Here is a 27,905-nt window from a genome sequence, read left to right on the forward strand (position 1 = left end):
TTTGCACTGTTCCACTTTTATTTTACTCCATGAAGGAAAGACCACAAAATGGGGAAGGTTTGATACAGGGCACCATAATCCCTTCACCATACCAGCACATCCATAGGAGCCCTGCCCAGTTGCTATGCCAACCCTGATGATCCCAGACAGAAGACAATCAAGATCACAAAGAACTTGCATATGGGAGTGGATTCAGCATGGACTGAAACAAAGGACAATGATCAGATCTTCCCTCAGGGGGCAGGAAACTGTGACTACCTTTCGTCTTCACAAAATGACTCATGGGGAGGGGTAGAAGGGAACCAGCCAGGTGACAGGACACTCAGGTTACCACCACAACTCCTCCCTCAACCCCTCCTTTCTGTAATGTATGCATGATGTTTCTGGGGGTGGGCTTGACCTAGAGGATGGGAATTTCAAAAGCTTTTATAAGGTCTTGCACACCATTTTCTGTGTCTTTTCCTCTCTCCTGCAAGTGAGGGGAACACCCTGTTGCAACAGTTCAATAAAGGCCAAGCCTACAAGCTGCTGATTTGCTCCAATTTACTCTGGTTGGTGTCTTTACTTTTTGTCCAAGGGAGCCCTCGGATTTTTCCGGTAACAGCCGTTACATCATTCTTGCAGGTGACTGCATTTTACCACCTTACAAACAGCTCCTCTGCTACATCTTATAAATATAAAATCCATTTCACGTGTGTAGTCCTTCATATACATTGCTGTTTTGGACCTGGTGTGCTGGGATAATTAATTACTATCTTCCATTATTCAGTTATTTGCAGTGTTTATCTGGATGGTACAAAGTCTCATTCCATTCCTTCCACTGTTCACCAACTAGCATATGGGCTACGGCCATAAATAACTCACAGAGAAACATGTCCAGTCTCTGCCATTAAAATTCTGCTCTGGAGTTCTTCCTTGCGACACAGTTATAAACATAATCTTTTCTCAAATTCAGCCTCTTGCTGGATCTACAGTCATACCTCCGGTTGCGAATGTGATCTGTGCGGGAGGCACGTTTGCAACCCGCAGCATTCGTAGCCTGGAGCACCGCGTCTGCATTTGCGCATGACGCAATTCAGCACTTCTGTGCATGATGTCATTTTGTGCTTCTGCGCACATGCCCGTTCTGGTACTTCCAGGTTCAGCGCGGTCCGCAACCCGCAGCGTTCGTAACCTGAGATATGACTGTATTCGGCAGCCATTCATTCTCCTTGCTCTGCATTGCTCCATAACACTCCTGGTTCAATCCAAATATAATTTTAAATAAAGTCCATTCCACCTCGGTCGAGGGAGAAGGGCATAACAAAACATTGTTAAATTCCTTGCTGAGCATAAATCTAAAGCCTCTCCCCTCTTTTCCACGGTGACAGACAGAATAACATAGTCGTGGCTACACAAGTCTCTTTCATTTTGCAGGGGAGGACAAGAAGAGAGAAAACCAAATGAAAGCACAAAGCACCTTGTCTTCCCCCTTCCTTTCCCGGCTGTTGTAAGGGTTCTCAAGCTTCAAAGAAAACATTCAGATACAGTGGTGCCTCGCAAGACGAAATTAATCCGTTCCGCGAGTCTCTTCGTCTTGCGGTTTTTTTATCTTGCGTAGCACGACTATTAGCGGCTTAGCGGCTATTAACGGCTTAGTGGCTTTAAGAAAAAGGAAACAAACTCGCAAGACGTTTCGTCTTGCGAAGCAAGCCCATAGGGAAATTCGTCTTGCGGAACGACTCAAAAAACAGAAAACCCTTTCGTCTAGCGAGTTTTTCGTCTTGCGAGGCATTCGTCTTGCGGGGCACCACTGTACCTTCAAAGAGCCAAGCCCAGTCCTTTTGTGATCATGGTATCTCCCCTGCCAGGTAAGTATAGTCCTTTTGGCAGCTGACTGCAGCCTATTAGCATATATCCGTCCAGGAGTGCCTCTTAATTAATGCCAATTGTCCAAATTATGGAAGAACCAACCGGAAATCATGTCGGAGATGGAGGCTCGTCTATGGCAGGGACACACTCCCAGGTCGCACCTGTTCTGCCTTTCAAGTTGGCATACATGGGCTTGAGCAGGGTGCAGTGAGCTCCGCAGACCCCACTGGGGAACAGTGTCAGGATTTTTACCTCATAAATCCTGGCTTTCCCCTGCCTGAACCTCCCCGCTGCCCGCGGAGGGCAGCGAGGAACAACCACCATTGACTTGTGACGTAGCCAAAAACCCAGAGTATAACAGTGTTTTTTAGGCCCTGGAAAAAGTACAAAGAACTGTAGGGGGACTCAGTGCCTGTTGTAAAGATAGGGATGCTCTCTTTGTGATGTGACAGCTCTAGAATTATTATTTTTGGTGGGGGCTTGGGCAGATATCCCCTGTGGGCCATCCTTGCCTCTGCCATCATTCTTGGGCAGGGGGGTTGTTGTTTTTTGGGGGGGTTGGTGGAGGGTGTTCAGACCCCCCCCCCCACAACATTCACACATAATATGCATAGAGTCCAGTAGACCTCTAGGTCTGTTTAACTGATTTTTATTATCATTCTTATTTTAAGTGGTGTGGCTTTTTTGCTAAGACCCAAGATCAATGGTGGATTGATTTCCCCTTTTATTGAAAATAGTACTAAATCAGTGCTACCCTCTCCATGCCTACAATGGTCATACTGATATGGCAGAGAACAGGACGAGGGTGTAGAAGTCAAAAGGCATTGTATTCATAGTCACAGTATCCTGTAAACAGTGGCTCTGCCCGGATTCCTCGTCTGCAACAAAGAAGAAGAAAAAGCATATCAATGGAAGATCACACTGCTTTACAAACAGAACAAAAATTAAGTATGTTCAATGAAGATGTGCTTTTGTTTTTTCATTTCACAATATTTACATATACAGTGGTACCTCGGGTTACATACGCTTCAGGTTAGACTCCACTAACCCAGAAATAGTACCTTGGGTTAAGAACTTTGCTTCAGGATGAGAACAGAAATCGTGCAGCGGCAGCAGGAGGCCCCATTAGCTAAAGTGTTGCTTCAGGTTAAGAACAGTTTCAGATTAAGAACAGACCTCCAGAACGAATTACCGTATTTTTCCCTCTATAACACGCAGATTTTTTCTCCTAAAAAGGAAGGGGAAATGTCTGTGCGTGTTATAGAGCGAATGTGTGGTCCCTGGAGCCAAAAAATCAAGCAAAAGTCAAATCGCGAGTCACGGAGAAGGGAAACCTGAAAAGAGGAAGTGGTTGCTTTCCTGCATTCTGCCTCAGGGTCTTACTGCCCACCCTCCTCTGTTTCGTTGCTGTGTTTGCTCAAACGGAACAAAGAGCAGGGAAAGCCCCTCCCCTCCAGGCAAGCAGAGTGTCGTTCTTTCTAATTCCTCTCTGTGCTCCGGTGCTGCTGGGGGAGAGGGAGAGAGAGTGGGGGAGGGAGAGGGAGAGGGGGGGGAGGGAGAGGGAGAGAGGGGGGGAGGGAGAGAGAGGGGGGAGGGAGGGAGGGAGAGAGAGAGAGAGAGAGAGAGAGAGAGAGATGGCTGGCTTGGGGGGGGACTTTTGCCTTTCTTTCCTCCCACCCGTTATCCCTCTCCAGCATTCTTAGCCAGCTGCTTCTCTGCACACCCCTCTCATGTCCCTTCTTTGTTTTTCCTTCGCTCCCCACTTAAAATGTGGTTACAAAGCATGGATCCACATGGATCCTCAGGATCTTTGCATTGGGTCACCCCAAATTCACCATCAGATCACATAGCATGTCCATGGCTACAGCCTGCACCAAAAAAATCACGCACCCACTGTTGCCTGGGGCTGCAATGGTGCAAAAACGTGGTTAAAAAGCATGGATCCACATAGATCCTCAGGATCTTTGCATTGGGTCACCCCAAATTCACCATCAGATCACATAGCATGTCCATGGCTACAGCCTGCACCAAAAAAATCACGCACCCACTGTTGCCTGGGGCTGCAATGGTGCAAAAACGTGGTTAAAAAGCATGGATCCACATGGATCCTCAGGCTCTTTGCATTGGGTCACCCCAAATTCACCATCAGATCACATAGCATGTCCATGGCTACAGCCTGCACCCAAAAAATCACGCACCCACTGTTGCCTGGGGCCACAATGGTGCAAAAACGTGGTTACAAAGCATGGATCCACAGGAATTCTCAGGATTTTTGCATTGGGTCACCCCAAATTCACCATCAGATCACATGTCTGTGGCCACAGCATGAAGCACAAAAATGATACATCCACTGTTTCATTCAGAATGTTTTTTCCCTTGTTTTCCTCCTCTAAAAACAATGTGCGTGTTATGGTCAGGTGCGTGTTATAGAGCGAAAAATACGGTAAGTACTTAACCCGAGGTACCACTGTAGCTTCTAAGCAGTTTACCAAAAAATTAAGAACATTTAAAATGATCCATAAGCGTCAAAGAGATCGAAAAACATTCAAAGGACAAATGCAATCAACACTGTGCAAAAAGAAATTAAAACACGTCAGCATACTGCATACTAACAGCGTTCTGAAGACACCCCTCACGCCTTTTTTAAACCATCTGTCAATCCACAGAGAGATGAGGGAATTCTGAGAACATGTGCCGGAAAACATGCCTTACTTGGATTCCGGTGAGTCACTGAATCACAGAACTGTAAAGCTGAAAGGGACCCTGAGGGTCATCTAGTCCAACCCCCTGCAATGCAGGAGGAATATGCAGCTGTCCCTTACGGGGACTGAACCTGCAACCTTGCACCATGCTCTAACCAACTGAGCTTTAATTTTGTCTATCTTTTATTGCTCCAGTCTCTGAAAAGCAAGGGTGGGAAGGACTGGGGCTCCTCGGATGTTGTTGGACTCCTGGTCCCATCAGCTCCTGGCCAGAATAGCCAAGGACCAGGGAAGATGGGATCAGGAGTCCAGCCACAGCTGCAGAGCCACAGCTGCTCTAAACTAACAGCAGCCATTCCTTGGTACATGGAGATCTCCTTTTAGCAACTGACAGCTGCTTGCGTTAAGAGGGGGAAAGTTCAGAGGCAGCCTACTCTGAAAACCAATCGATATGGGGGCAAGGAGCTTTCACGCCCTAGCTTGGGGGTATCCTAGAAGCATCTCGTTGGCCGCTGTCAGAAAGCACAACATTCCCAGATACCTGTGGGAAACCTGCGAGTAGGATCCGAGCAAAGGAGCCACTCTCCCCTCTTGCAATTTCTTATCTGCTCTTATGTTCTTATTAGTTGTGGCTGATAAATAAATTGAGCCTACATGTCCAAATATTGAATGATATTGTGGGCTTCCCGGAGGCAATTAGCTGGAAACTGATTATGTGAGCCTTTGCTCTGTTCTAGCAAATCTCTAGTTTTCTTTCACTGTGCAAAGAGAGTTCGGGAACCATGGTAACACTGCACTATGCCCGCTTGCTCAGAAGTAAGTCCCACTTAAATGAATGGGACTTACTCCCTGGGTAGCTCAGTTGGTTAGAGCTGCTGCTTCTTCTTTGGCGATCCCTTGTAGCTGAGTAAGATTGTTTTCCATGAACATGGTCTTAACGGTGAGTCTGTAAGTGACTGTGGAGGCCAATTCTGGATCCACACGTCCTTCCACAGTGGGGACATAGGTTTCTGGGTGGGAGTTGATAATGGTGTGGATGTGCCAAGCATGCCTTCCTCTTAGCACGCTTCTCCCTTGCGTCCTGAGTTCAAGCATCTTCAAAGTCCATAACACCTTTGGAAAAGGCTGTTCTCCAACTGGAGCGTTCGCAGGCCAGTGTTTCCCAGTTGTCGGTGTTTATACTACATTTTTAAACATTTGCCTTGAGAGAGTCTTTAAACCGCTTTTGTTGACCACCAGCATTACGCTTCCCATTTTTAAGTTTGAATAGCTCAGTTGGTGCTAATAACGCCAAGGTTGCAGGTTCGATCCCCGTATGGGACAGCTGCATATTCCTGCATTGCAGGGGGTTGGACTAGAGTAGGGATCGGCAAGGTTTACCTCGCCTGGGCCAGTTCACTCCAGCGCAGATCCCTCTGTGGGCTGGATCGTGCCCACATGCCTGCAATTTCCAGCGTCTGTGTCTGCGCAGATGTGATTTTTGGTGTATGCGCATGCGCAGATTCAATTTCCAGTGACGTGGAAGCGAGTCCCCGCGCTGTGCTGTACTGGTCTAGTGCAGTGCATGGGGACTCGCCGAGCGGGTGGCTCGGTTTGGGGGGTGGCTCATAGGCCGGTTAAACGACCCCCGTGGGCCGCTTGTGGCCCATGGGCCTTAGGTTGCCGACCCCTGGACTAGAGGATCCTCAGGTCCCTTCCAACTCTGTAATTCTATCAATCCCAGTCAAGAATGGACAGCAGCTTAACAAGGTCTGCCCAGTCTCACTAACTGGCACACAAGACTGCGCCAACCTTATCGGCCAAGCCATGCCCACCTGCCCTGCGCCTGGCATAAAATACGAGGAGCAAGGCAGTTACAGGTGGGGCTTGGCCCAAAGCAGGTTTGCTGGCACCACTGATCTATGCTCTGCAAGCGTTGACAATCAGCTGGTTGCTAAGGTTTGCAATGTACTGTGCTTTTACCCACACGGTTTGATTTCAAACAGTGCAGGGACCAAAGCAGGTTGCCTGGTGTCATAGTCGGTGACTGACAGATGGCCAGATCCAGTTCCCCACCCCAGGGTGCAGGATTGCTGCCTGAGGTGCATGGAAATCTCAGGACATCAAGCACAAAGGCCTTTGCATATCCAGCTACAGCTCACAGGTTCGTCTGGCCCTTTTCACTCTCCATGGCTAATGCAACGGTCACATTGCACGTCCGTTCTTGAGAGCCACGGGTACAAACGAAACTTTTCAGAGGACCCAGCAGAGAGTTTTACCTGAGGAGGGTGCACCGGAAGTCTCCCAGCCTCCTATATGCATCCTGCAGGTCTCGGACCGTTGCGTTGCTCCAGAGTCTCTCTGCTACAGCCCCAGCTCTAGGCCTTGAGGAAATAAAACAGCACAGCCCTCATGTCAGAAACTATGACAGGGCTGGTGAAAATAAGTCACAGCTGAGGAGCAAGCACTGAAACCTGGCGAGAGAGGCTCCTGGGTTAAGCTTAAGGAATGGCACGCTTGCTTGGAACGTGAGAATTCTGACCAAAACGGAAACAGGAGCGGAAATTGTCACTATTTGCTTCTTCATTCCGTGTCCAGGACAGAAATCAATCCAGCGAACACAATGATGGATCTGGTAGCACGAAGGAGGCCGCCTCCTCCATTGCAATCACGGCATTTAAGCCTTAAAGCCAGAGGCCACCACAATCCAGAAGTAAAATAAAAATAGAAATAGGCAGACAAGATATAATGGCAAGAAAAGAATCTCCTCTACACATATTAAGAGCAAATGGAAAAAAATCCTCTGCAGGGGCTTAATTGCAAAGGCCTAGTCATGTGGGCAGGGCAGGAGGAGACTTAACAAATTTTTCCATGTATAACACACACACACACACACACACACACACACACACCCATGTATAAGATGCCCCCTGTTTTGGGGGACTCAAAATTAAGAAAATGGGGGGGGGGAGAGATTGCCAAGAGTTGTAAAGCTTTTTTTAGGGGGGATAGGCCAGAGTAAATGGTGTTACCGTGCGCTGCTCTGGTTCGCCAGAAGCGGCTTAGTCATGCTGCCCACATGACCCAGAAGCTGTACGCCGGCTCCCTCAGCCAATAAAGCGAGATGAGCGCCTCAACCCCAGAGTCGTCCGTGGCTGGACCTAACAATCAGGGGTCCCTTTACCTTTACCTTACACTTGTTTACACTGAATTACATTTGCCATTTTAATGCCCAAACGTGTTTGGAGAGGTCCTTTTGCATCTCGTCGCTATCTCTTTTTTTGGTATTTTAACAACTGTGAACCAACTTAGTATCGTCGGCAAACCTCTCTCCTCCTGGGAAGCCAGAGGCGTCAAGGACACATTCCAACCAGGCAAATGAGCTCAAGGAGGACCTCCGTCAGAAAATGTGCCCCTACAAGACAAGGTGTGGCCTGGTTTAGTGACCGCTGATCTTACCAGAGTCTTGGGGTTAAGTTTGTCACATCCACATATTCCCCCCACATGCAGGCCTCTCCTCCAATCACCAGCTTCTTCTGTTCTGGGCTGCCTGTCAACAAGATGTATTCTTCAAAAGAATGTATTTAAAACAGTAACATCTAAAACATTAACAACATCTAAAAACAGTCACATACTCTCACAACCATTAATTTCAATTGCCTGGGTGAACCTCCCACCCACCCCTCTCAGATATGAAAACAAAGACCATCGCAGCCAACCCCAAATGAACAGCCACACCCTAGGCCAACCCCAACCTCTCTCACCACCAAAGGAACACAAGTGAACAGCAGAGAACCTGCAAAAGCGACGCTGACACCAGACCCTACATATAGTAAGTAAAATAGAAACATCGCCACCCGACCGCACCCCCACCCATCTCCCGCCCCTCCACCTCTTTCCCCCTTTTCTTCCTAATGTCTCAACAAATGAAACTGATTTGTAAAAATGTTACATGGAAAAAAAATACGAGAGAGAGACATTGCACACACTTTTGTAAATCAATAAAATCTTTAATAAATAATAATAAGAAGAAATTGCCTGGGTGAACCAGAATACCTTTAACTACCTCCTGATGATGAGAGAGATGCACCACATGAGGGAGGGCATTCCACAAATGGGGAGCCACCACCAAGAAGGCCCTGCCCCAGTTCTGTGCCAATAAGGCAACACCAAGTCGTGCCACCACTAGGAGGCCTCCCCTGCCAATCATAGGGCCTGAGGGGGTCAAGACTCAGGGAAGCGCTCTTAGGTGGTTGGGTCACAAGCCATTTAGGGCTTCACATGCAAGGGCTGACACCCTGCGGGCCTGGTGACTCACAACCTCTCTGCCTCACAGCACCCGAGATGGCAGGAAAGCCAACACCAAGAACGTACCTTCAAATGCCAATGGCTCCACCTGGTGAACCGCCATCCAATCCTGTCCATAAGAGATGTGGTTAAGATACCAGGGGGCAGAAAGAAGAGCCCGGTAGCCGGCTTTGGTGACGCGAGCCATCTCTGCTTGGTATGTCCCCGCATTCTCTCTCCACACGTGTATTAGGGTATCAGGCTTCACCTGCCCAAAAGAGAAGCAAGTAAGCACATCAGAGACCAGAGACCAGGGAAGGGCCCAGTGTTCAGTTAAGACAGCAGGGCGGCCATGGAATCATGGGAAGCCGCAACAGTGACGCCACGTGAATTACAGCCATTCTAAATGGAGATCTTTATCCCAGCTGGTATCTGCACCGGACTTGGAACTGAATTTATGAGCAGGTGCTGTTGTTGTTCCAACCTGCAGAGTTGCTTTCTTTCTTGTTGCTTTTTATATGCAATGGTTTCGACCACTTTTTATATCTGCAACTGTTTTATGTATCTGATATGTTTATATATATTTTATATATGTGGTATCTGAAGAAGTGTGCACGCACACGAAAGCTTATTACCAGAACAAATTTAGTTGGTCTATAAGGTGCTACTGGACAATTTTTAATTTTTATTCCGACTGTGTCAGACCAACACGGCTACCTGCCTGAATCTAGAATCATGGAGGGCACCACATTGAGCTGCATGAAATGGAAGTCCATCCGTATCTGAAGAAGTGTGCATGCACACGAAAGCTTATACCAGAACAAACTTAAGTCTATAGGTGCTACTGGACAATGTCTTATTTTTTTGTGTTTTATATATGTCTTTATTGTATTGTAAATCACTTTGACATGTTCCATGGGAAGCAATGCATAAATTAAAATGATAATAGTAATAAATTAGGGGAAAAAATAAGGAAACCAGAGAGGGGATAACCCTTTCCCCACCACCATGATTCTGACTAAATCCCCACCCCAACCCTCACGCACACCCCAGGACATCCCAGGACCACCATTCATCAGATGTGTAGCATGTGCTTAATCAGACGTACCATGTGATTGATATGCTTACATTGATTTGCTCAGATGTATGAATTATTATTATTATTATTATTATTACAGTCATACCTCGGGATGAATACGCTTCAGGTTGAGCGTTTTCGGGTTGCGCTCCGCGGTGACCCGGAAGTAACGGAACATGTTACTTCCGGGTTGCGCTGCTCGCGCATGCGCAGACGCTCAAAATGACGTCATGCACATGCGCGGAAGCGGCGAAACGCGACCCGTGCAGTCGCGTGTTACATTTGCTTCAGGATGCGGACAGGGCTCCGGAACGGATCCTGTTTGCATCCAGAGGTACCACTGTATTACTAATATTCCTAATATTAATATTTGCATGCTGTCCTTCATCCAGAGATCCCAGGGCAGTTCACCACAGAAAAATACAAAATGAGAACACAAAACAAGAAGGCGGCGAGCCAAAGGGACCAAACACACACAGGCTACATGCAAAGCTCAATGTTCCAGGCACTCTTGTGATACAGGAACAGCCTGAACGGGAAAGAGAGTGGCAACCTATTCCTCTTTAGAGCAAGAGCAGAACAGCTTAGTGCTTAAAGAGAACAAAAGGTGGGTCAGAAATGCAAAGCGGCTTTGGAAGAGGGGAGGAAGAGAAGAGCATTGCAGACGAGTAGCAGCTAGAAAGAGCCAAGCAGCGCATGAGATCAAGCACACCTTTTGTGATATTCTCTCAGCTCTGCTGGCTGCCAACTCATGCAGGCCCTGGGTTAAGGAATCAGTGCCCCTCTAGGTGCCATTGGTCCCAGGCAGCAAGGCCAAGATGAGACTTGTAGGTGATGAAAGATTCATTCATCCCTAAGTGATGCACTTTGATACAGCAGTCCAGCCAGAAGCCCAGGCTTGGTGCAGCCACAGTGGGGATGCGCCAATGGGGAAATGGCTCTTATTCTGGCCTCTCAGGAACTTAATTTTGCGACCTTGACCCAGCCCAGAGGTAAGGAACCTCTGATCCAGGGGTCAAATGCAGCCCTCCAGGCCCCTCTACCTTGCCCTTGGGACCCTCCCCAGGCCACACACCCCTCCAAGCTACACCCTTTCCCACCTGTAGATGCTGAGGATAGACCTTGGGACCTTCTGCATGCAAATCAGATGCTCTACCATTGAGCTACGGCCCTTCCAGGTACTTTGCCTTGAGAAGGAATACAGTCATAACTCTTGTTACATCCGCTTCATGTTAGGTTCTTTCAGGACACGTCCCGCGGCGACCCAGAAGTACCGGAAAGGGTTACTTCTGGGTTTCGCTACTCACGCATGTGCAGATGTGCAAAATGATGTCACATACATGCACAGAAGCAGCGAATTGCAACCCACGAACACGCAGATGCAGGTTGCGTTCTGCTCATGTTGCAAACGGGGCTCCGGCACAGATCCCACTCGCAACCAGAGGTACCACTGTATGTGGGAAGGTTGCAAATTCAACGACACTCCTGCTCAGCAGCATTTGGTGGGGAGAGGGGCATAGGGATCCACTGTTACGCAAACGTTCTTCCTACATTGCAATTGCTCCGCTAACAGATCTTGCTACCATGACTTTTGCCCAGCTGTCCACATAAAAGAGAAGGCAGGAGTGGGGGGCGAGGGGGGGGAGAAGAATTTCTGCTGCACCATGCAAGAAGCAGATCCATATATTGGTTGGTGGAGGGGAGAAAAAGTTGTGAATAGGACACAGCACCTGGAAATTCACCTAAAGGCCTTCTCACCTTCACTTCGTTATCAAAAACTTCCTGCCATACCGCGTAGCCTTTGTTGTAGGAGGAGACTATATCCAGCAGCCTGAGTAAAGAGAAAGAACTACTGAAAAAAGGAGGTGTTTCCCATCCTTCCCATTTATTCCTACTTTGCCTATATTCCAGGCAAAGTACCTGGAAGGGCCATAGCTCAGTGCCAGAGCATCTGTTTTCCATGCAGAAGGTCCTCAGCTTCTGCAGGTAGGGCGAGGAATGGTTCTTCTCTGAAAACCTGGAGAGCTGCTGCCAGTCAGTGTAAGACAGCACTGAGCTAGATGGACCAATGGTCTGACTGGGAGGATACCCAGAGCTTACAGAGTTAACAGCTCAAGGGGAATGACGTCCTGTCACTGGGGGTGTGTTTGCATACGGGTATTGTACTTTGTGATGTGAACATTTTTACTTTCTGTTTTGGCTGCGATAGGCGAAGCATCATGTCTCCGCTCTCTCCTGGCTGATTTGTTGTTTTGATGCTGTACAATAAAGCTTCGTAGAATAGAGGAAGCTGCTGTACGAGAGTTTTACTGCATGGCTGAGATTCCTTCCGCACAGGCACACTGCTGCTCAAGATACTCTGCACTAACTGGGAGAAGCAGATTGGCACAGTAGAAGCAGACTGGACGCCACAACAGTGCAGCTGTTCGCAGCCTTGATGGACGCTCAACGGAACACTGGCCCAGGATAAGGCACCTTCCTGTGTTCCTTCATTTGCACTCCCAACTCAAAAAGCTGGCTTGGATAGTCATATCTTAGCTTAATAAACCAAGATATGAATGAGTCCACAGAGCACCTTTGCTCCTTATTTTGCATGAGCTGCAATTAATTAACAGGTTGCCCACCTGATCCAACTGAAAAACTGTAATCGCCAGCTTTGGAACATGTCAGGCTATTAACTTCAAACCATGGTTTGTTCTAAAAGTGGTAACCATAGTCTCCTATTGGAGAACTACACAGTAAGCCCACAACTTACATGGGGGTTACATTCCAGGGACTGTACCGAAAGCCAAAGCAACTGGGGGAGAGAGAAAGAAGAGGCTCAAGTGCTACTAGCCAGTCCCAGATACTCAGAAGTAGCTTCCACTGACTTCAGTGGGGCTTACTCCCAGATAAGCGTGTATAGAATTGCAACCTAACTTGGTACAGTTCTCCAAACAGTTCAAGAAAGGGGCAAAACCAAAAAGGACTTTCCCTGTAAATATCTTGAGATTTGGAGAGGTGGTGGAAGATCAGAGTTTTGATAGTCTCTGCAAGTATTTTTTTATTTACGTTTCCCTGGGCAGGCTAAAAGCAGAGGAATGCACCTGTACAAGAAGCATCACCTGGAAGACTGGGGTGATCTTCCAACATCTGGCAGCAGTCCCTACAGCTCTTGCTCTGTGAAAGCCCCTGAGCAACTGAGAGCAACGGTCCTTACCTCTGGATGTAGAATGATTCCAGCTTGGTATAGTCTTCGCCAAACCCCATCTTCTGCATAAACGCCTGGACATCTGGATTGGACTTCCTGTATGGTAAGGAGATGAGCCAGATTAGAACCACAGAACAGGTAGCACCCACCAAAGGCTCTGAATGATGGCTTTCTCCGAGGCTCAACAAAAATAAAAACAAGAACGGGCCTCTCATCCTGCACACATCGGGTGATTTACTACATAATCACAATGAACTGCAGTATACAAAGTAGAATCCTCCCTTTCTTTTAGCAGAATCCCTTTTGATTTTGATTTCTTTTTTAAGCAAGCATGATTTGCTCCAGAGGGTAGGACAGCTTCAAGTTACAAGAAAGGAGTTTCTGATGAAACATCAGGAAGAACTTTCTGACAGTATGAGCTATTTGACAGTGGAACGGACTCCCCTAGGAGGTTGTGGACTCTCCTTCCTTGGAGATTTCTAAGCAGAGGTTGGGTGGCCACCTGTCATGGATGCTTTCGTTGAGATTCCTGCATTGCAGGGGGTTGGACTGGATGACACTTGGGGTCCCTGCCAACTATATCTCTCTGTGATTCTAGCCACTCCAGATGACAGGAAGAAACCTGAAAACAATGGGCAGAGCATGCCTACTGGTCAGGAAAATCTGCCTTTCTTGTGGATATCTATAATTAAAATGCTCCGGATATGTAGTCTGATGGAAAGTAACAGAGATGGAAAGGGAGACTGTATCTGATACACATGTAAATATATTGCGCTTGTTTTATGACTTGTTGTTCTTTTGGCATAACACAATCAGCCAATTACATATTAAAAATATGAGTCATTGATTTGTTGCTTGCATGGATGCATTTATCTAGTCAATTTTATGGGATAGGGAGGTCAGAAAGGGAGGACCAAACAGAGTTTCAGCAATTCTGACGATGGGTGGAGGAGTTTTTGAAAGATTCACAACATCTCCCAAGAAAACTGTGTGTGTGTGTGTGTGTGTGTGTGTGTGTGAGTGAGTGAGAGAGAGAGAGAGAGAGAGAGAGCGCGCGCAGAGGAGAGAAGAGAAGAAACACTTATGGTTCACAACAAGAAAGCTGTACATGTACAACAAAACTATTATCCCAGAAGACACAGGTCACTGAAACTAGCCAGCTTCTCTCCTTCCCCCACCTCCCTGTCACTCCCACTCCAGATCCCTCCAAGAAATCAAGACTTGCCAGCATGTGAAGTCAACCTCATCTCCTCCCAGGTGAATGTAGAAGTCTGGAAACACAGAACTGACTTCGGCAAAAAACTTGGCCATGAACTGGTAAGTACTATTGAGGATGGGGTTGACTGGCCCGTAGCTTCCGGAGGGATTTGGGCCCACATAGCAGGGAGTCAACAAGCCTGGGATGCCTAAGATGAGGAAAAAACAAACAAAGGCAGGGGTTGGATTGGGGTGGCAGGGAGTCTGCTTAAACACATGGAGCAGTGGACAAAAGAAAAAAGCAAGCTCTGCATGGGTGGCCCTAGAAGATGACGCACTGGTCCCCTTTGCCAAAAGGGACCCAATGGAAAGACTTGTAAAGCTAAGAATAGCATGCAGAAAGTTACAATTCACTAACAGCCCAATCCTAACCATGTTTATATATCTGAAGAAGTGTGCATGCACACGAAAGCTTATACAGTACCCAGTACAAACGTAGTTGGTCCCTAAGGTGCTACTGGACAATTTTTTATTTTTATTTCGACTGCGTCAGACCAACACGGCTACCTACCTGAATCTATATACCTGCCAGTTAGCTCAGTTGGTTGCGCGTTTGATCCCTGTATGGGCCAGCTGCATATTCCTGCATCGCAGAGTGTTGGACTAGATGATCCATGGGGTCCCATCTAACTCTATGATTCTGTTTTGATGATACTCAGAAGGAAGCCCTATTGAATTCAATGGGGCCTGCTCCCAGGAATGGGGTTAGGATGGCAGCCTAAAACATTCAGTGTTCTACTGCAGGGTTGGGGAACTCTGGTCCACAGGCTAAACCTGGCCCACCAGGGGTTCAAATTTGACCCGCGGGGCTGTTAACCCCAAACTGTGCCCATCCTCTTTCACACCTGATTTCCTATGTGAGGTTGCCAGTGTTTGATCTGGAGCCTTAAAGTGCACTCTTGGTTGTGCATTGGCAAGGGAAAGTGGGCAGCAGCTCTACTGCCCATCAGCTGGCAGGTGGCAAAGCTGAGGCCTCAAGTGCTCTGAAACTCCACAATGGCCTTTCTGGAAGTTCTGAGTGCTGCTCCGAACTCCTGACTTCAGGGCTTTGTTGTGTCGTCAGGTGATCGACAGGTGAGTGGCTTGGCCCAACTTTCAAATTTGGCCTGGGAGACTAGGAGCTGATCTACATAGCCAAAATATACCGTATTTTTTGCTCTATAAGACTCACTTTTTCCCTCCTAAAAAGTAAGGGGAAATGTGTGTGCGTCTTATGGAGCGAATGCAGGCTGCACAGCTATCCCAGAAAACCAGAACAGCAAGAGGGATTGCTGCTTTCACTGCGCAGCAATCCCTCTTGCTGTTCTGGCTTCTGAGATTCAGAATATTTTTTTTTCTTGTTTTCCTCCTCCAAAAACTAGGTGTGTCTTGTGGTCTGGTGCGTCTTATAGAGTGAAAAATACGGTATCCCTTAGCCCTGCTCTACATGACAAACAAGTGGGTCAAACCACAATGATACGCAGCTCCCATCAGACCTGCCCCCTGGCCACGCTGCACGAAGCTGGTGGGCATTCAGAGTCCAGCATTTGAGGCATCACAGGTTTCCTATCCCTACATTCATGCATTCTAGCAATATGGAAGAAAGTTCTTCCTGCTTCCCAAGTACGCATGGAACACACAAATCAAGGCACCTTGGAAGGACCATCATCCCGCTGGGCAGCTTGCCTGTTAACTGCTGAACATTTAATTGAAATTGAAATACTTTATTGTCACTTGTACAACTTGTATACAGTGAGATTACACAAGCACCCCCCACTCAGCTCTCTTAGTCTTAATTCCCCTCGTTTACTGACGCACACCCACCAAACCCAAAAGTCAGTTGCCCTGTTGTTATCTTTTCATTCAGCAGCCTAACAGCCCACGGATAGAAGCTGTTCTTTACCCTGTTGGTGCAACTAATCATGCTTCTAAATCTTCTGCCTGAGGGCAGGAGATCAAGAAAGTGCCAGCCAGGGTGTGAATGATCCCTGAAAATTTTCCTTACTCTCCTGAGGCAACGTTCTTCCGCTATTTCATCCAGCGGATTCACGGGACAGCCCATAATATCCTGTGCTGTATTCAACACCCTCTGTAGGCACTTCCTATCAGATGATGTCAAACCAGCGTACCACACCCTGATGCAGTATGAATGGACACTTTCTATTGTGGACCAGTAGAAGGAGATCATCAAATGTTGATTGACATCGTTCTTTCGCAATACTCAGAGGAGATGCAGTCTCTGTTGGGCTTTCTTAACCACCTGGGTTGTATTGATTTTCCAAGTAAGGTCTTCACTGAGATAAACTCCTAGGAATTTAAAGGAAGAGACTCTCTCCACACAGCCCTCCCCGATGTACAGCGGGGCTAGTTCTCCTCTCTTCCTCTGAAAGTCCAACACCATCTCCTTTGTCTTGCTGATATTAAGGTGCAAGTTGTTCCCTAGGCACCATGTAGATTTTTTTGGACCTCCCCTCTATACACTGATTCATCTCCACCTGTTATTAAACTCATTATGGTGGTGTCATCTGCAAACTTAATAATTGCAGTAGACGGGTCAGATGATACACAATCGTATGTATACAATGAATACAGGTAGGGACTTAGCACACATCCCTGTGGTGTGCCAATGCTGATTTTTAAGGAATTACAGTGGTGCCCCGCAAGACGAATGCCTCGCAAGACGAAAAACTCCCTAGACGAAAGGGTTTTCCGTTTTTTGAGTCGTTCCGCAAGACGAATTTCTCTATGGGCTTGCTTCGCAAGACGAAACGTCTTGCGAGTGCTTGTGAGTTTGTTTCCTTTTTCTTAAAGCTGCTAAGCCGTTAATAGCCGCTAATAGCCACTAATAGCCGCGCTTTGCAAGACGAAAAAACCGCAAGATGAAGAGACTCACAGAACAGATTAATTTCGTCTTGCGAGGCACCACTGTAGATGTTACATATAATGTTAAATACATTAGATTTACACACTGAAAGAGTCATATAAGCACCTGGCTCAAAGAGCTACACATGTAGCACACCTCTTTCAGCCAGGTGGTTTTCGTTTGTGTTCAGGTCCTAACTCTAGACTCAGAATATACATTGGCTCCAGGAACCACTAAGTACGCCATTCAGCTGGTCGCTCCAGGCCAGCTCTTACCTGGACCCCACGAGAGAGTATGGCCAGGCGTGTCAAATTCGGAAATCACCCTGATCCCACGCAGCCGGGCATACTCAATCACTGTCTTCACATCTCTGGCGGTGTACACATGGGTGGTAGGGTGGAAGGCTCCCTGGAAAGGCACAAAGTCACAACATCTTACTGCCCTACAAGTCTTGTTAAAATTGTGTCTAGACTGGAGTCCCTAAGAGAAGTGGATTATTCAAAATTCTCACCTAGTCCATCTGCACTATACATTTAAAGCAGTATCATGCAACTTTAAAGAGTCATGGCTTCCCCCAAAGGATCCTGGGATGTGTAGTTTGTTAAGTGTGCTAAGAATTCCTAGGAGACCCCCTAGTCCCCTCTCGGAGCTACAATTCCTAGAGTGGTTTAGCAAACAATCCCTCTTTCCCAGAGAACTTTGGGAACTGTAGCTCTGTGAAGATAATGTGAGTCTCCCAACAATTCTCTGCACCCTGGAAAAACTACAGTTCCCATGTTTGGGGGGGGCAGTACTGTTTAAAGTGGTATGATGCCACTATAAATGTATAGTGCAGATGGGGCCTTCAGCCTGGCAGAGATATTGCTCACCCTCAAAAGTTTAAAGAAAGACAAGCATAGCGCCAACTCCGGGCTTTGGAGACTCTTTGGGAAAGACACCCTCCTTCTAGGAGTCTGTACCTTCACTGCCATTTTCACCAGCTGTTCAGGCTGCTCCTCTTCCTCATTGCTACCACCTACTTTTAAAAAAGGGGTGCCGGTGGTGCTGTGGTCTAAACCACTGAGCCTCTTGGGCTTGCTGATCGGAAGGTTGGCAGTTCAAATCCCCGGGACAGGGCGAGCTCCTGTTGCTCTGTCCCAGCTCCTGACAACCTAGCAGTTCGAAAGCACGCCAGTGCAAGTAGATAAATAGGTACCGCTATGGCAGGAAAGTAAACGGCATTCCATGTGCCGTCACAGTGTTCCGTTGTGCCAGAAGCGGTTTAGTCATGCTGGCCACATGGCCCAGAAAGCTATCTGTGGACAAGCGCCAGCTCTCTCAGCCCGAAGCGAGATGAGCGCCACACCCCATAGTTGCCTTGGACTGGACTTAACCGTCCAGGGGTCCTTCACCTTTAGATTTTGTCTACCACTTGCTTTCCTTGTCAGGCAGAGAGCCAGTAAGCAAGGAGGCAGTGGCATCTACCACTCCTCCTGATTGCCACCATGATTTAGGAGGTCCAGATAAAAGGCAGGTGGACAAGCCTGTTTCAATGGGGTGACAGAGTTGTTTGACAGTGGAACGCTCTCCCTCAGGAGGTTGTGGACTCTCCTTCATTAGAGGTTTTTAAGCAGAGTTTGGATGGCCATCTGTCATGGATGCTTTGGATGAGACTCCTGCACTGCAGATTGTTGGAACTACATGACCCCCAGGGTCCCTTCCAACTATGATCCCATGCTTCTATAGGAGGAGGAGCAGGTCCAGGGAGCTCATCCATGGGTCTCCTGCTAAGATATGGACACACAACACATGCTTGACCAAGCCGAACCTTGACCCCAGCCCCAGAAAGGCAGTTTCCCAATGAGCAAACAACACCAGGACAAGATAGGAAATACAGTGGTACCTCAGGTTAAGTACTTAATTCATTCTGGGGGTCTGTTCTTAAACTGAAACTGTTCTTAACCTGAAGCACCACTTTAGCTAATGGGGCCTCCCACTGCCGCCGCACCACTGGAGCACGATTTCTGTTCTCAGCCTGAAGCAAAGTTCTTAACCCGAGGTAGTATTTCTGGGTTAGCGGAGTCTGTACCCTGAAGCGTATGTAACCTGAAGCGTATGTAACCCGAGGTACCACTGTATACTTCAGATGCATGCAACGCTGCAGTTTTCCAGAAGGGCACAAGCATTAGGTTTCAACACAAACACTGTATTCCCAGGAATTTCCTAAACAAAAGCAGGGGTGAGGAGGGAGGTCATGTACAAATCCCTTGCCAAGTCCTTAAGGGATTATTTGGTAAACTCCTTGTGCTGACTTACCTTTTGGCTGAGATCTGGGAATGTCACGCTCTCGTACGGAAAGGATGGGTCGTCCACAATGTGCCAGTGGAACACGTTGAATTTGTTATAGGCCATGGCATCCTAGGGAATTGGAGAGCAGCACACACAGTCCTGAGAAATTTATTAGCAACAGCTGCTGGCTGGCTTTCTCAAGAAGCAGCCCTGCAGAGCTCACATGGGGTCCCAAAATGAGATGTACCCTGGGTGCTGTTTGTCACTGGACGTCTTCCCCACCCACAAATCTAGGGATGGGGAGAACCCGGATCCCTCCAGATGGGGTTGGACCGAAGTACCCATCACCCCTGACCAAAGGGCATGCTGGCAAGGACCAACAGGAGATGGGAGTTCAGCGAAATCTGGAAGGCGACAGGTTCCCCATCCCTGCATGAACCATGCCTGAAATCACCTTTCTACTCCAACATGGTCTACATTCATATATAAAAGGTAAAGGTAAAGGGACCCCTGACCATTAGGTCCAGTCGTGGCCAACTCTGGGGTTGTGACGCTCATCTCGCTTTACTGGCCGAGGGAGCCGGCGTACAGCTTCCGGGTCATGTGGGCAGCATGACTAAGCCGCTTCTGGCGAACCACAGCAGCGCACGGAAACGCCATTTGCCTTCCCGCCGGAGTGGTACCTATTTATCTACTTGCACTTTGACGTGCTTTCGAACTGCTAGGCGGGCAGGAGCAGGGACCGAGCAAAGGGAGCTCACCCCGTCGTGGGGATTCGAACCGCCAACCTTCTGATCGGCAAGTCCTAGGCTCTGTGGTTTAACCCACAGCGCCACCCACGTCCCACATTCATATATAAATTATTACAATTACTAAGATTATTCAGAGAGATTTCAGAGGCTCCACGTTATGCTTTATCCAGTCCCACAAGTCTTCCAAAGCGAAGCAGGCAGCTAAAGCCAGAGCCTATTCAGTTGTGGCCCCTGCCACTGGAATTCCCTTCGCAGGCAGGTTTGCCTGGCGAAACCTGCATTTTCTTTTCAGGACCACGCAAAACTGCTTTAGTTTGCCCAGGCTTTCTCAGGGGTTCTGTTTCGTTTGTTAATCCTCCCTCCCTTCCTTTTTACGTTTTATGCCATATATAAACCCCTGGATGCAATTAATCCTAAACATTGCAGAAAAGGAACATCCTAGACCTTTTCCTCTGGTGCTGAGCGCTACGTCACAAGACAATTTGCTGCCAGACACAACATGTATAAATGCAGCAGTGCCTGTGGGTGAGGGAGGAGTCAACAGTCACAGCAGTCAGAAGCAGATTTCTAAAGAGAGATAGCAGGGTTCTGCACTTTTTTTAAAAAGCAGATCCACTTCCTGCCCTGATGGGGTCATTCCAGTCCATGTGCATTTCCTCCCAGTTTTAACCCCTTCTCATTCTTCAGGCTAAAACTGGGATTACTGCGGAATTGCAGGACCCTGTTGCACTATATTAGGCCTGCAGAGATCATGGCAAGTGGATCTCGGCCCGTTTCAGGAGTACCGGATTTTTCGCTCCATAGGACGCACTTTTTCCGTCTTAAAAACTAAGGGGAAAAGTCTGTGCGTCCCCCTATGAAGCGAATGTAGGGGGGGAGGCAGGCAGGAAAAGCCCCCAAGAGCCGCACACAAGTTTCGCGCAGCTCTTGTGGGCTTTTCCCCAGGAGGGAGAAGGGACTGACGTGGCCAGTCAGTCCCTTCTCCCTCCTCGTAGAAAAGCCTTGCGCAACCTTTCCAGCCGGGGGAGGCTGCGCAAGGCTAAAGAGGAAGCCAAGGCAGCGAGCGCGATCCATCCCGCTCACTTCCTTGGCTTCCTCTTTAGCCTTGCGCAGCCTCTCCAGCCGTGGGAGGCTGCGCAAGGCTAAAGAAGCCAACTTTTTAAAAATCTCTCTATCTCTACCTCTTTTTCTTTTTTCTTCCTTTCTCCACCCCCTTCTTTTCCTCTGGATCAGTGTTTTTATCTAGATTAACGTTTTAGTTTGGAGGGGGGGATATTATAAAAAAGGAAACTTTGCAGCTTTTATTTTAGTATACAATAAAAACAGATTAAACAAAACACAAAAGAAGGAAATAGCATAGAAGAAGAAGAGAAAAGGGAAAGAGGGGAGGATACAAAGCCATTTACCAGAGGTAGATCTTAACCCTTGCCTCACCTGGGAGCTTCTCTGGGCAGGTATTCCCTCGGCTTAAGTGGGGTGGGGGAAGAGTGGCAGGTAGCGGGGTACCTACCTAGACACTGAAGCCACATGTCTCTCCAATGAAAATTGGGAGTGGACATTGCATGAAGTGGCTGTGGATCTCCTGCTGCAGAATTGTAGGACTGTAAAGAGTTGGGAGGGCCACCCGAGGGTCATCTAGCCCAGCCCCCTCACAATGTAGGAATCACAGCTAAAGAACGCCAGGCAGATGGTCCCCCAACCACTGCTTAAAAGCCTCGTGGTGGAGACCCCCAACACCTTCTGAGGTCATAGAATTGCAGGATTGGAAGGGAACCCCAGGAGTCATCTAGTCCAGCCCCGGTGGGTAGCGGGCGCGATCCATCCCGCTGTGCAAGGCTAAAGAGGAAGCCAAGGCAGCGAGCGGGATGGATTGTGCTCGCTGCCTTGGCTTCTTCTTTAGAAGAGGTTTAGCTCCCAGCTGGAGAGGTTGCGTGGCTATGGCAGAAGCCAAGACAGCGAGCGGAATGGATCCCGCTCGCTGTCTTGGCTTCTTTGCTCTTTGGGGCTGGGGGGGGTGCTCCCCCGAGAAGCTCTGGGAGAAGTGGACAAGCTACACACATAAAAAAGTCCAAAAAGGGTTTTCTGATTATTGCTAATAAATGTCAGCAATAGAGCAGAAAAATCTGGAGGACCACAGTTTCTACACTTCTGATTCGGATGATCATCTGAACCAGACTCGTGAGTTTTCCAGAAAGACTAGCGACACTAAGCCAAATTCACATACCAGTGTCTCCAGAATTGCTCTCAAAGGCAAGTAATGGCGTGACGTATCAAGCAGCAGACCTCGGTGAGGAAAGCGGGGAAAGTCGACTACATCTGTCTTGTTTATGTGGAACTGTGCAGGGGAGAAGATGAACGACAGTCAGGAGAGTCTCCAAAACCCTTCGATGGCACAGAGCACCCCCAGGGCCCAGGCCAGTTTTTACTACTGCAGCCTTCCCCAAACCTGATGCTTCCTTCCACCCCCACCCAATGTTTTTGGTTCACATCTCTCATCACATCTGAGCATGGGCCTTCTGCCTGGTATGGGGCAGCTGCTCCAGGTTTGCAAGTCTGACAGGCATGCCCTGAAAATAAATGGTATTTGCTGGATTAGTCCAATCAAACACCCCAAAAGCAGAAGTTAGCAGCTACTTCCTCTGCCCTGTCATCTCAAATCCCTTGGCTGAGGGAAAGAATGACAGCTGGCAGAGGGCATGGTGGGAGTGAAATGCAACCCTTTTTACTCAGGAACTGGGCATTCTTGAACTTAGCCTCTGCAGCCGTTTTTTCAGCTGGCCCTGCTGAGCCTCACTGTGGGTAGAGGTGGGGAAGAATATCCCATGGGCTGTAATTCAGATGTTCTGTGATTCCAGTGCAGAGAAAGGAGAGCCTGCAGGATCAGGCCAGTGGTCCTTCATGTTTTCACAGTGGCCAACCAGATGCATTACGTCAACATCACCAACCACGGAAGATCCATATTCACTCACCGCCCCATAATCGTCTCGCCAGGCGAGTTGGCTGAAGGTCTCCAGCCCTGTGGAACAAGGCAAGATCAACTTAAATGTACATGGTTTAAAAACAAAACATGGGAGCGTAGAAAGTTGTCTTCTACTGCGTCGACCCATTTGCCCATTGAGCTCAGCCAGCTGGGAGTGGCTCTCCAGGATTTCAAGCAGGGAGTCTCTCTCTCTACCTGAAGAAGCCAGGGATTGAACCTGTGACCTGCAGCATGCAAAGCAAATGCTCAGCTACTGAGCTATGGACCTTCTGCTTATACAGACCCAGGAAGAGGGACCGTGGGAAAGCTCAGTTGCCTTACCCCTGAGAGCTCCCCATACAGTTTGTGCTGTCAGAAGCATCTGCTCTTCTGAAACGGTCAGCTTATCTGAAAGAGCATCAAACAAAAGAGTTGTTAGGACTTCTTAAAATGTAGCCTCTCTCAGAATTATGCCAGTACAGTGGACGCTCGGGTTGCGAACGTGATCCGTGTTGAGATGCATGTTCGCAACCGGCAGCATTCGCAACCCACGTCTGCGCACACGCGGGTTGCAATCCGCCACTTCTGCGCATGTGCGACTGCCAAAACTCGGAAGTAACCTGTTCCGGTACTTCTGGGTTTTGGTGGTGCGCAACCTGAAAAAACGCAACCTGAAGCAGCTGTAACCCAAGGTATGACTGTATATAGGGCAGTGGTGTAGCGTCGGGGTGCAGGGGGGGCGGCCGCACCGGGCGCAACATCGGGGGGGGGGGCGCTCGCCGCCTCCGGAGTCGCCGAAGAGCCTCGGGCACAGGCTGTAGCAGAGCCCCATGTGCCACGGAACCGACGAGCTGGCAGCGGCTCTCAGCGCTCGCCGCGGTCCCCGCGCGTCAGGGCCGCGGAGGGCGCGCCAGGCAGCCCTCCTCACAGCCCCGCTGCTGCTGCTGCCGCCGCCGCCGCTGCAGCTGCTGGGCCATGTTGCATTTTCCTTGCCTCTCTGCCCTCCTCCTCCTCTGGGCAAGCGGCGTCGTTTGGGCGGCAGCGCCAGCGGCAACTCGCCTCAGATCACCTGACACGGACCCGCTGCCGCCGCCATGGCTACCTTACCGTAAATACCCCAGCCCAGGCAGCAGCAAGAAGAAGCTGGCAGCGGCGGCAGGTTAGGGGTTAGGGGGCGCAAATTACTTGCCTTGCCCCGGGTGCTGACAACCCACGCTACGCCGCTGATATAGGGAACCTCGGATAGATAACAAGTCTGTTCTTCTAGGTTTATAGCAGGGGTCAGCAGAAGGCAAATAAGGGATCTATAATGTGATTATCAGCAGCCTAGAAAGGGTTCCTGACTCCCAAATGTTCAGCAGCAGCAACAAAAATTCACTCCCATCAATTTGGCCAGCCTTCCCCAACCTGGTGCCCTTGAGGTGTCTGGCACTTCAGCTCCTATTCACCCCAACCCGCATGGCCAGAGGTCAGCAATGAGATGAAAAGTTCAGTCATATCTAGAGGGTCTCCGTTTGACCTCCCCTGCTCTTATTCTTCCTAAAGTACATAGGGCAGTCTCTGAAATAAACAAACATACCCTAATTCAGCATTCAGTGAGCGATGCCTGTTACAAAAGGTAAAGGTGGGGTTAAGTCCAGTCAGTGGTGACTATGGGGTTGCTCATCTCGCTTTCAGGCTGAGGGAGACGGTGTTTGTCCACAGACAGCTTTCCGAGTCACGCGGCCAACAGGACTGAACTGCTTCTGGCGCAACGGAACACCGTGACGGAAACCAGAGAGTACAGAAACGCCATTTACCTTCCCACCACAGCGACACCTATTTATCTACTTGCACTGGCATGCTTTCGAACTGCTAGGTTGGCAGGAGCAGGGACAGAGCAACGGGAGCACACCCTGTGGCGGGGATTTGAACTGCTGACCTTCTGATCGGCAAGCACAAGAGGCTCAGTGGTTTAGACCACAGCGCCACCAATACCTGCTTGCAATACTTTCCAGCTGCACTGAAGCAGCTCTCGAGCACAGTTGCCCAAACACAGTAGCCCCCACAGCTCTGGAGGTGGTGCTAAGACACTTACAGCTCTCTGAGGAGTCCAGCGAAGGGTAGCCATCACACCCTGGCTCGGCGACACTCACAAGAAGCTCATTACAGGGGTCCTCAGAGTGGGCGTTCCCTGCGAAACACAATTGAAGCAAGAAAGAAAGAACAAATGAAAGATAAATCATTGTCTCTGCTAGCACAGGAAGCACCTGTCAATGAATTTGGGGAACGATTACACTTATTCCCCCCCCCCCTATAATATTATGAAAATTATTGTTAGGGCTGAGAATATGGTGACCATTGTATCAAGAGAAAAGAAACATATGTTGGACACACTGAACCGTTCTCACCCCCTTTCTGGGAAGAGTCCAATAGTCCCAAAGATAGGAGCTTTCGGTACATGCTCAGGAAACACATGGGGCAGGACTTTTGAAAAGGAGGAGAAAGGGGAGGGAACTGGAAGGGGAATATATGCTCTGTGCAAATGACTGTGAACCCGTGCTTGTTTGTGAACTATCACACTTGCTCCTTCTACCAGTTCATGGATGGTAGAAATAAAGCTTTTCTCCGAAACTATTCCTTGAGTGTCTGTTGACTCCCATTCTCCCTTTCCCGGGCGCAATATTTTTCTCACCCGAGGGCAAAGCCTCATAAGGCTACAGTCATAGTTTGCTGTGGTCGACACAGTCAAAAGGCTTTTGCATAGTCCATGAAGCAGAAGTAGATGTCTTTCTGGAACTCTCTAGCTTTCTCCATAATCCAGCGCATGTTTGCAATTTGGTTCCTCTGCCTCTTCTAAATCCAGCTTGCACTTCTGGGAGTTCTCGGTCCACATACTGCTTGAGCCTTCCTTGTAGAATTTTAAGCATAACCTTGCTAGCGTGTGAAATGAGTGCAATTGTGTGGTAGTTGGAGCATTTAATAGCAGTTAGTAATTGGCCCTCAAAGTGTGTGTTTGTTGGGAAGGGAAATCACATGAACTTAGTCAGACAAACTGATGACTATGAATGTTTTGCTCCATGCAGTCTTGCAAGAAATTTTAAGATTTTTTTAAAAAATAGTGATAGATGCGCAGGTAAGAGAAATTAATTGTTATTCTTCTCTAGCAAACTCTTGCCACAAACCGCGCGCTACTTGCCCCCAAACCCCTTTTGCCACACCCAAGATGGAGGCGCCCAACCACTCCCTTTCTGAAGGGGAGCAAAGAGAGGAAGGAAACCTCTCCCGATGATGATACAATATAAAACTGAATTGCAATAAGATAATAAAGACTATGGGCATTAGGCATAGATTTATGAGTTTTTAATTCACATTTTTCTTTTGCTTGTCCATGCAATTTATTATCTGAAATAAAAGAAACCTCCTGTCCGTGGCGTTTGATGCTGCTCGTTCAAACATCCTGAGATCTTCTGGCAGGTGTCATTGTCAAATGATATGACAGGTGTCCACTACTACCTGCATACATTCCAGAAACAACTGGAGGTATTTTTGTTCCAACAAGTTTCCCCCACTGCATACATGGGTCTTTACTACGAATGACTGCTTTGTATGGCTCTACTTCTATTTGAATCACCTTTGCTGTTTTTGTGCTTTTAACTGTTTTGCATTATCTTTAGGGTACATTGCCCTGAGGTTGTTCAGAAGGCAAATAATGATCCACGTTCTAGCTGGGCTAGAGGCTAATGCAGGAAGAGCAAGAAATATAAAATTGACCTTTGTATACCAGGCTAGTTGCTACACACATACACCCAATTTATTGCAAGAGGTGCAACCAGAGTTCAAGGACTCATTTGAGTCAAACAGCAACAACAATGCAAGGAGGGTGCAAAGCAGGGACTGTGAAGGGGCGTGGCCTACAGAGGGTCCTGGGTATTAAAAATAAAATAAAATAATAAATAATAAAATAATAATATAAATAATAAAATAATAAAATAAAAAATAAGATAAAAGGTATTAGAAATGCAACTAAATAAACATTACTTGCATTATTTTGGACAACAGCATTATTAGTGTAGTGGTACATTTTAAAATAATGCACATGACTGTGTTGATACTTTTTCCCCCTACACATACACACATCCCAAACAGCAGCAGCACCTCGTACCATAATATTTAGTTTATCAGAATGAGTACAAATAAAATCCTTTGCATACTTTTCACAGTTTTAAAACTGAAATAAAACCGCTGGATGCAATGCTTTCTACAAACAGGGGTCAGACTCGGCCACGCTCGGAGCTTTCAGTTCCCCAGCTTGGAAGGGAGGAAGCGGCGTGTCTCTGGGCATGCGCAGAGTTCCCCTCGGCGATCAAATCCCGCAAGCCCCGTCCGGGAAGGCAAAGCGTGCAGATATGAAAGAAGAGCGCTGCTTCTCCTTGAAAATCACCCTTAGCCCCCCAACCCCGCCTGACCTGCGTCTTCCAGTCCGGGAAGGAAAAGCAGTGCCCAGTAACGTCGGAACGCCTCGTCCAGCACCGAGCAGCCGGGCCCCACGGCCGACGAGTCGGCATAGCCGAAGCGGAAGCTCCCGGCTCGGAGGCGGCAGCCGCCCTGGGCAGCCTGGAGCAGCGACTGCGGCTGCGGCCACACGGCAGCGGCGGCGGCGGCGAGCAGGGAGAGCAGCGCGCAACGGAGCGCCGCCATGGTCGCCAGCCGAGCGCGCGGAGAAGCGCCACCGAGCGGAGGATGCGGCGCAGCGGGAGG

General features: G+C 48.4%; 1 protein-coding gene across 3 annotated transcripts; it reads right to left on the bottom strand.

Annotated features, from left to right (window-relative positions):
• Positions 1–27,905, bottom strand: HEXA (hexosaminidase subunit alpha). Of its 3 annotated transcripts, none has more exons than XM_077918455.1 (14): positions 27,614–27,905; positions 25,243–25,338; positions 23,508–23,573; positions 23,176–23,222; positions 22,431–22,541; positions 19,482–19,583; positions 17,462–17,594; positions 14,309–14,493; positions 13,097–13,179; positions 11,656–11,728; positions 8,907–9,087; positions 7,992–8,082; positions 6,812–6,916; positions 1–2,729 (listed from the first exon to the last, which is right to left on the bottom strand). In XM_077918455.1, exons 1-14 carry the CDS (start codon positions 27,843–27,845, stop codon positions 2,666–2,668), a joined length of 1,569 nt encoding a protein of 522 aa, XP_077774581.1. In that variant the 5' UTR covers positions 27,846–27,905; the 3' UTR covers positions 1–2,665. The 3 variants fall into 3 exon arrangements, with proteins under 3 accessions (XP_077774581.1, XP_028562209.2, XP_077774582.1); XM_028706376.2 differs by having other exon boundaries at positions 13,097–13,183; positions 14,313–14,493; positions 27,614–27,904; XM_077918456.1 differs by lacking the exons at positions 1–2,729; positions 6,812–6,916 and having other exon boundaries at positions 7,988–8,082; positions 13,097–13,183; positions 14,313–14,493.

Source organism: Podarcis muralis, chromosome 14 (genome assembly GCF_964188315.1).
Source record: "Podarcis muralis chromosome 14, rPodMur119.hap1.1, whole genome shotgun sequence".
Taxonomy (NCBI): domain Eukaryota; kingdom Metazoa; phylum Chordata; class Lepidosauria; order Squamata; family Lacertidae; genus Podarcis; species Podarcis muralis.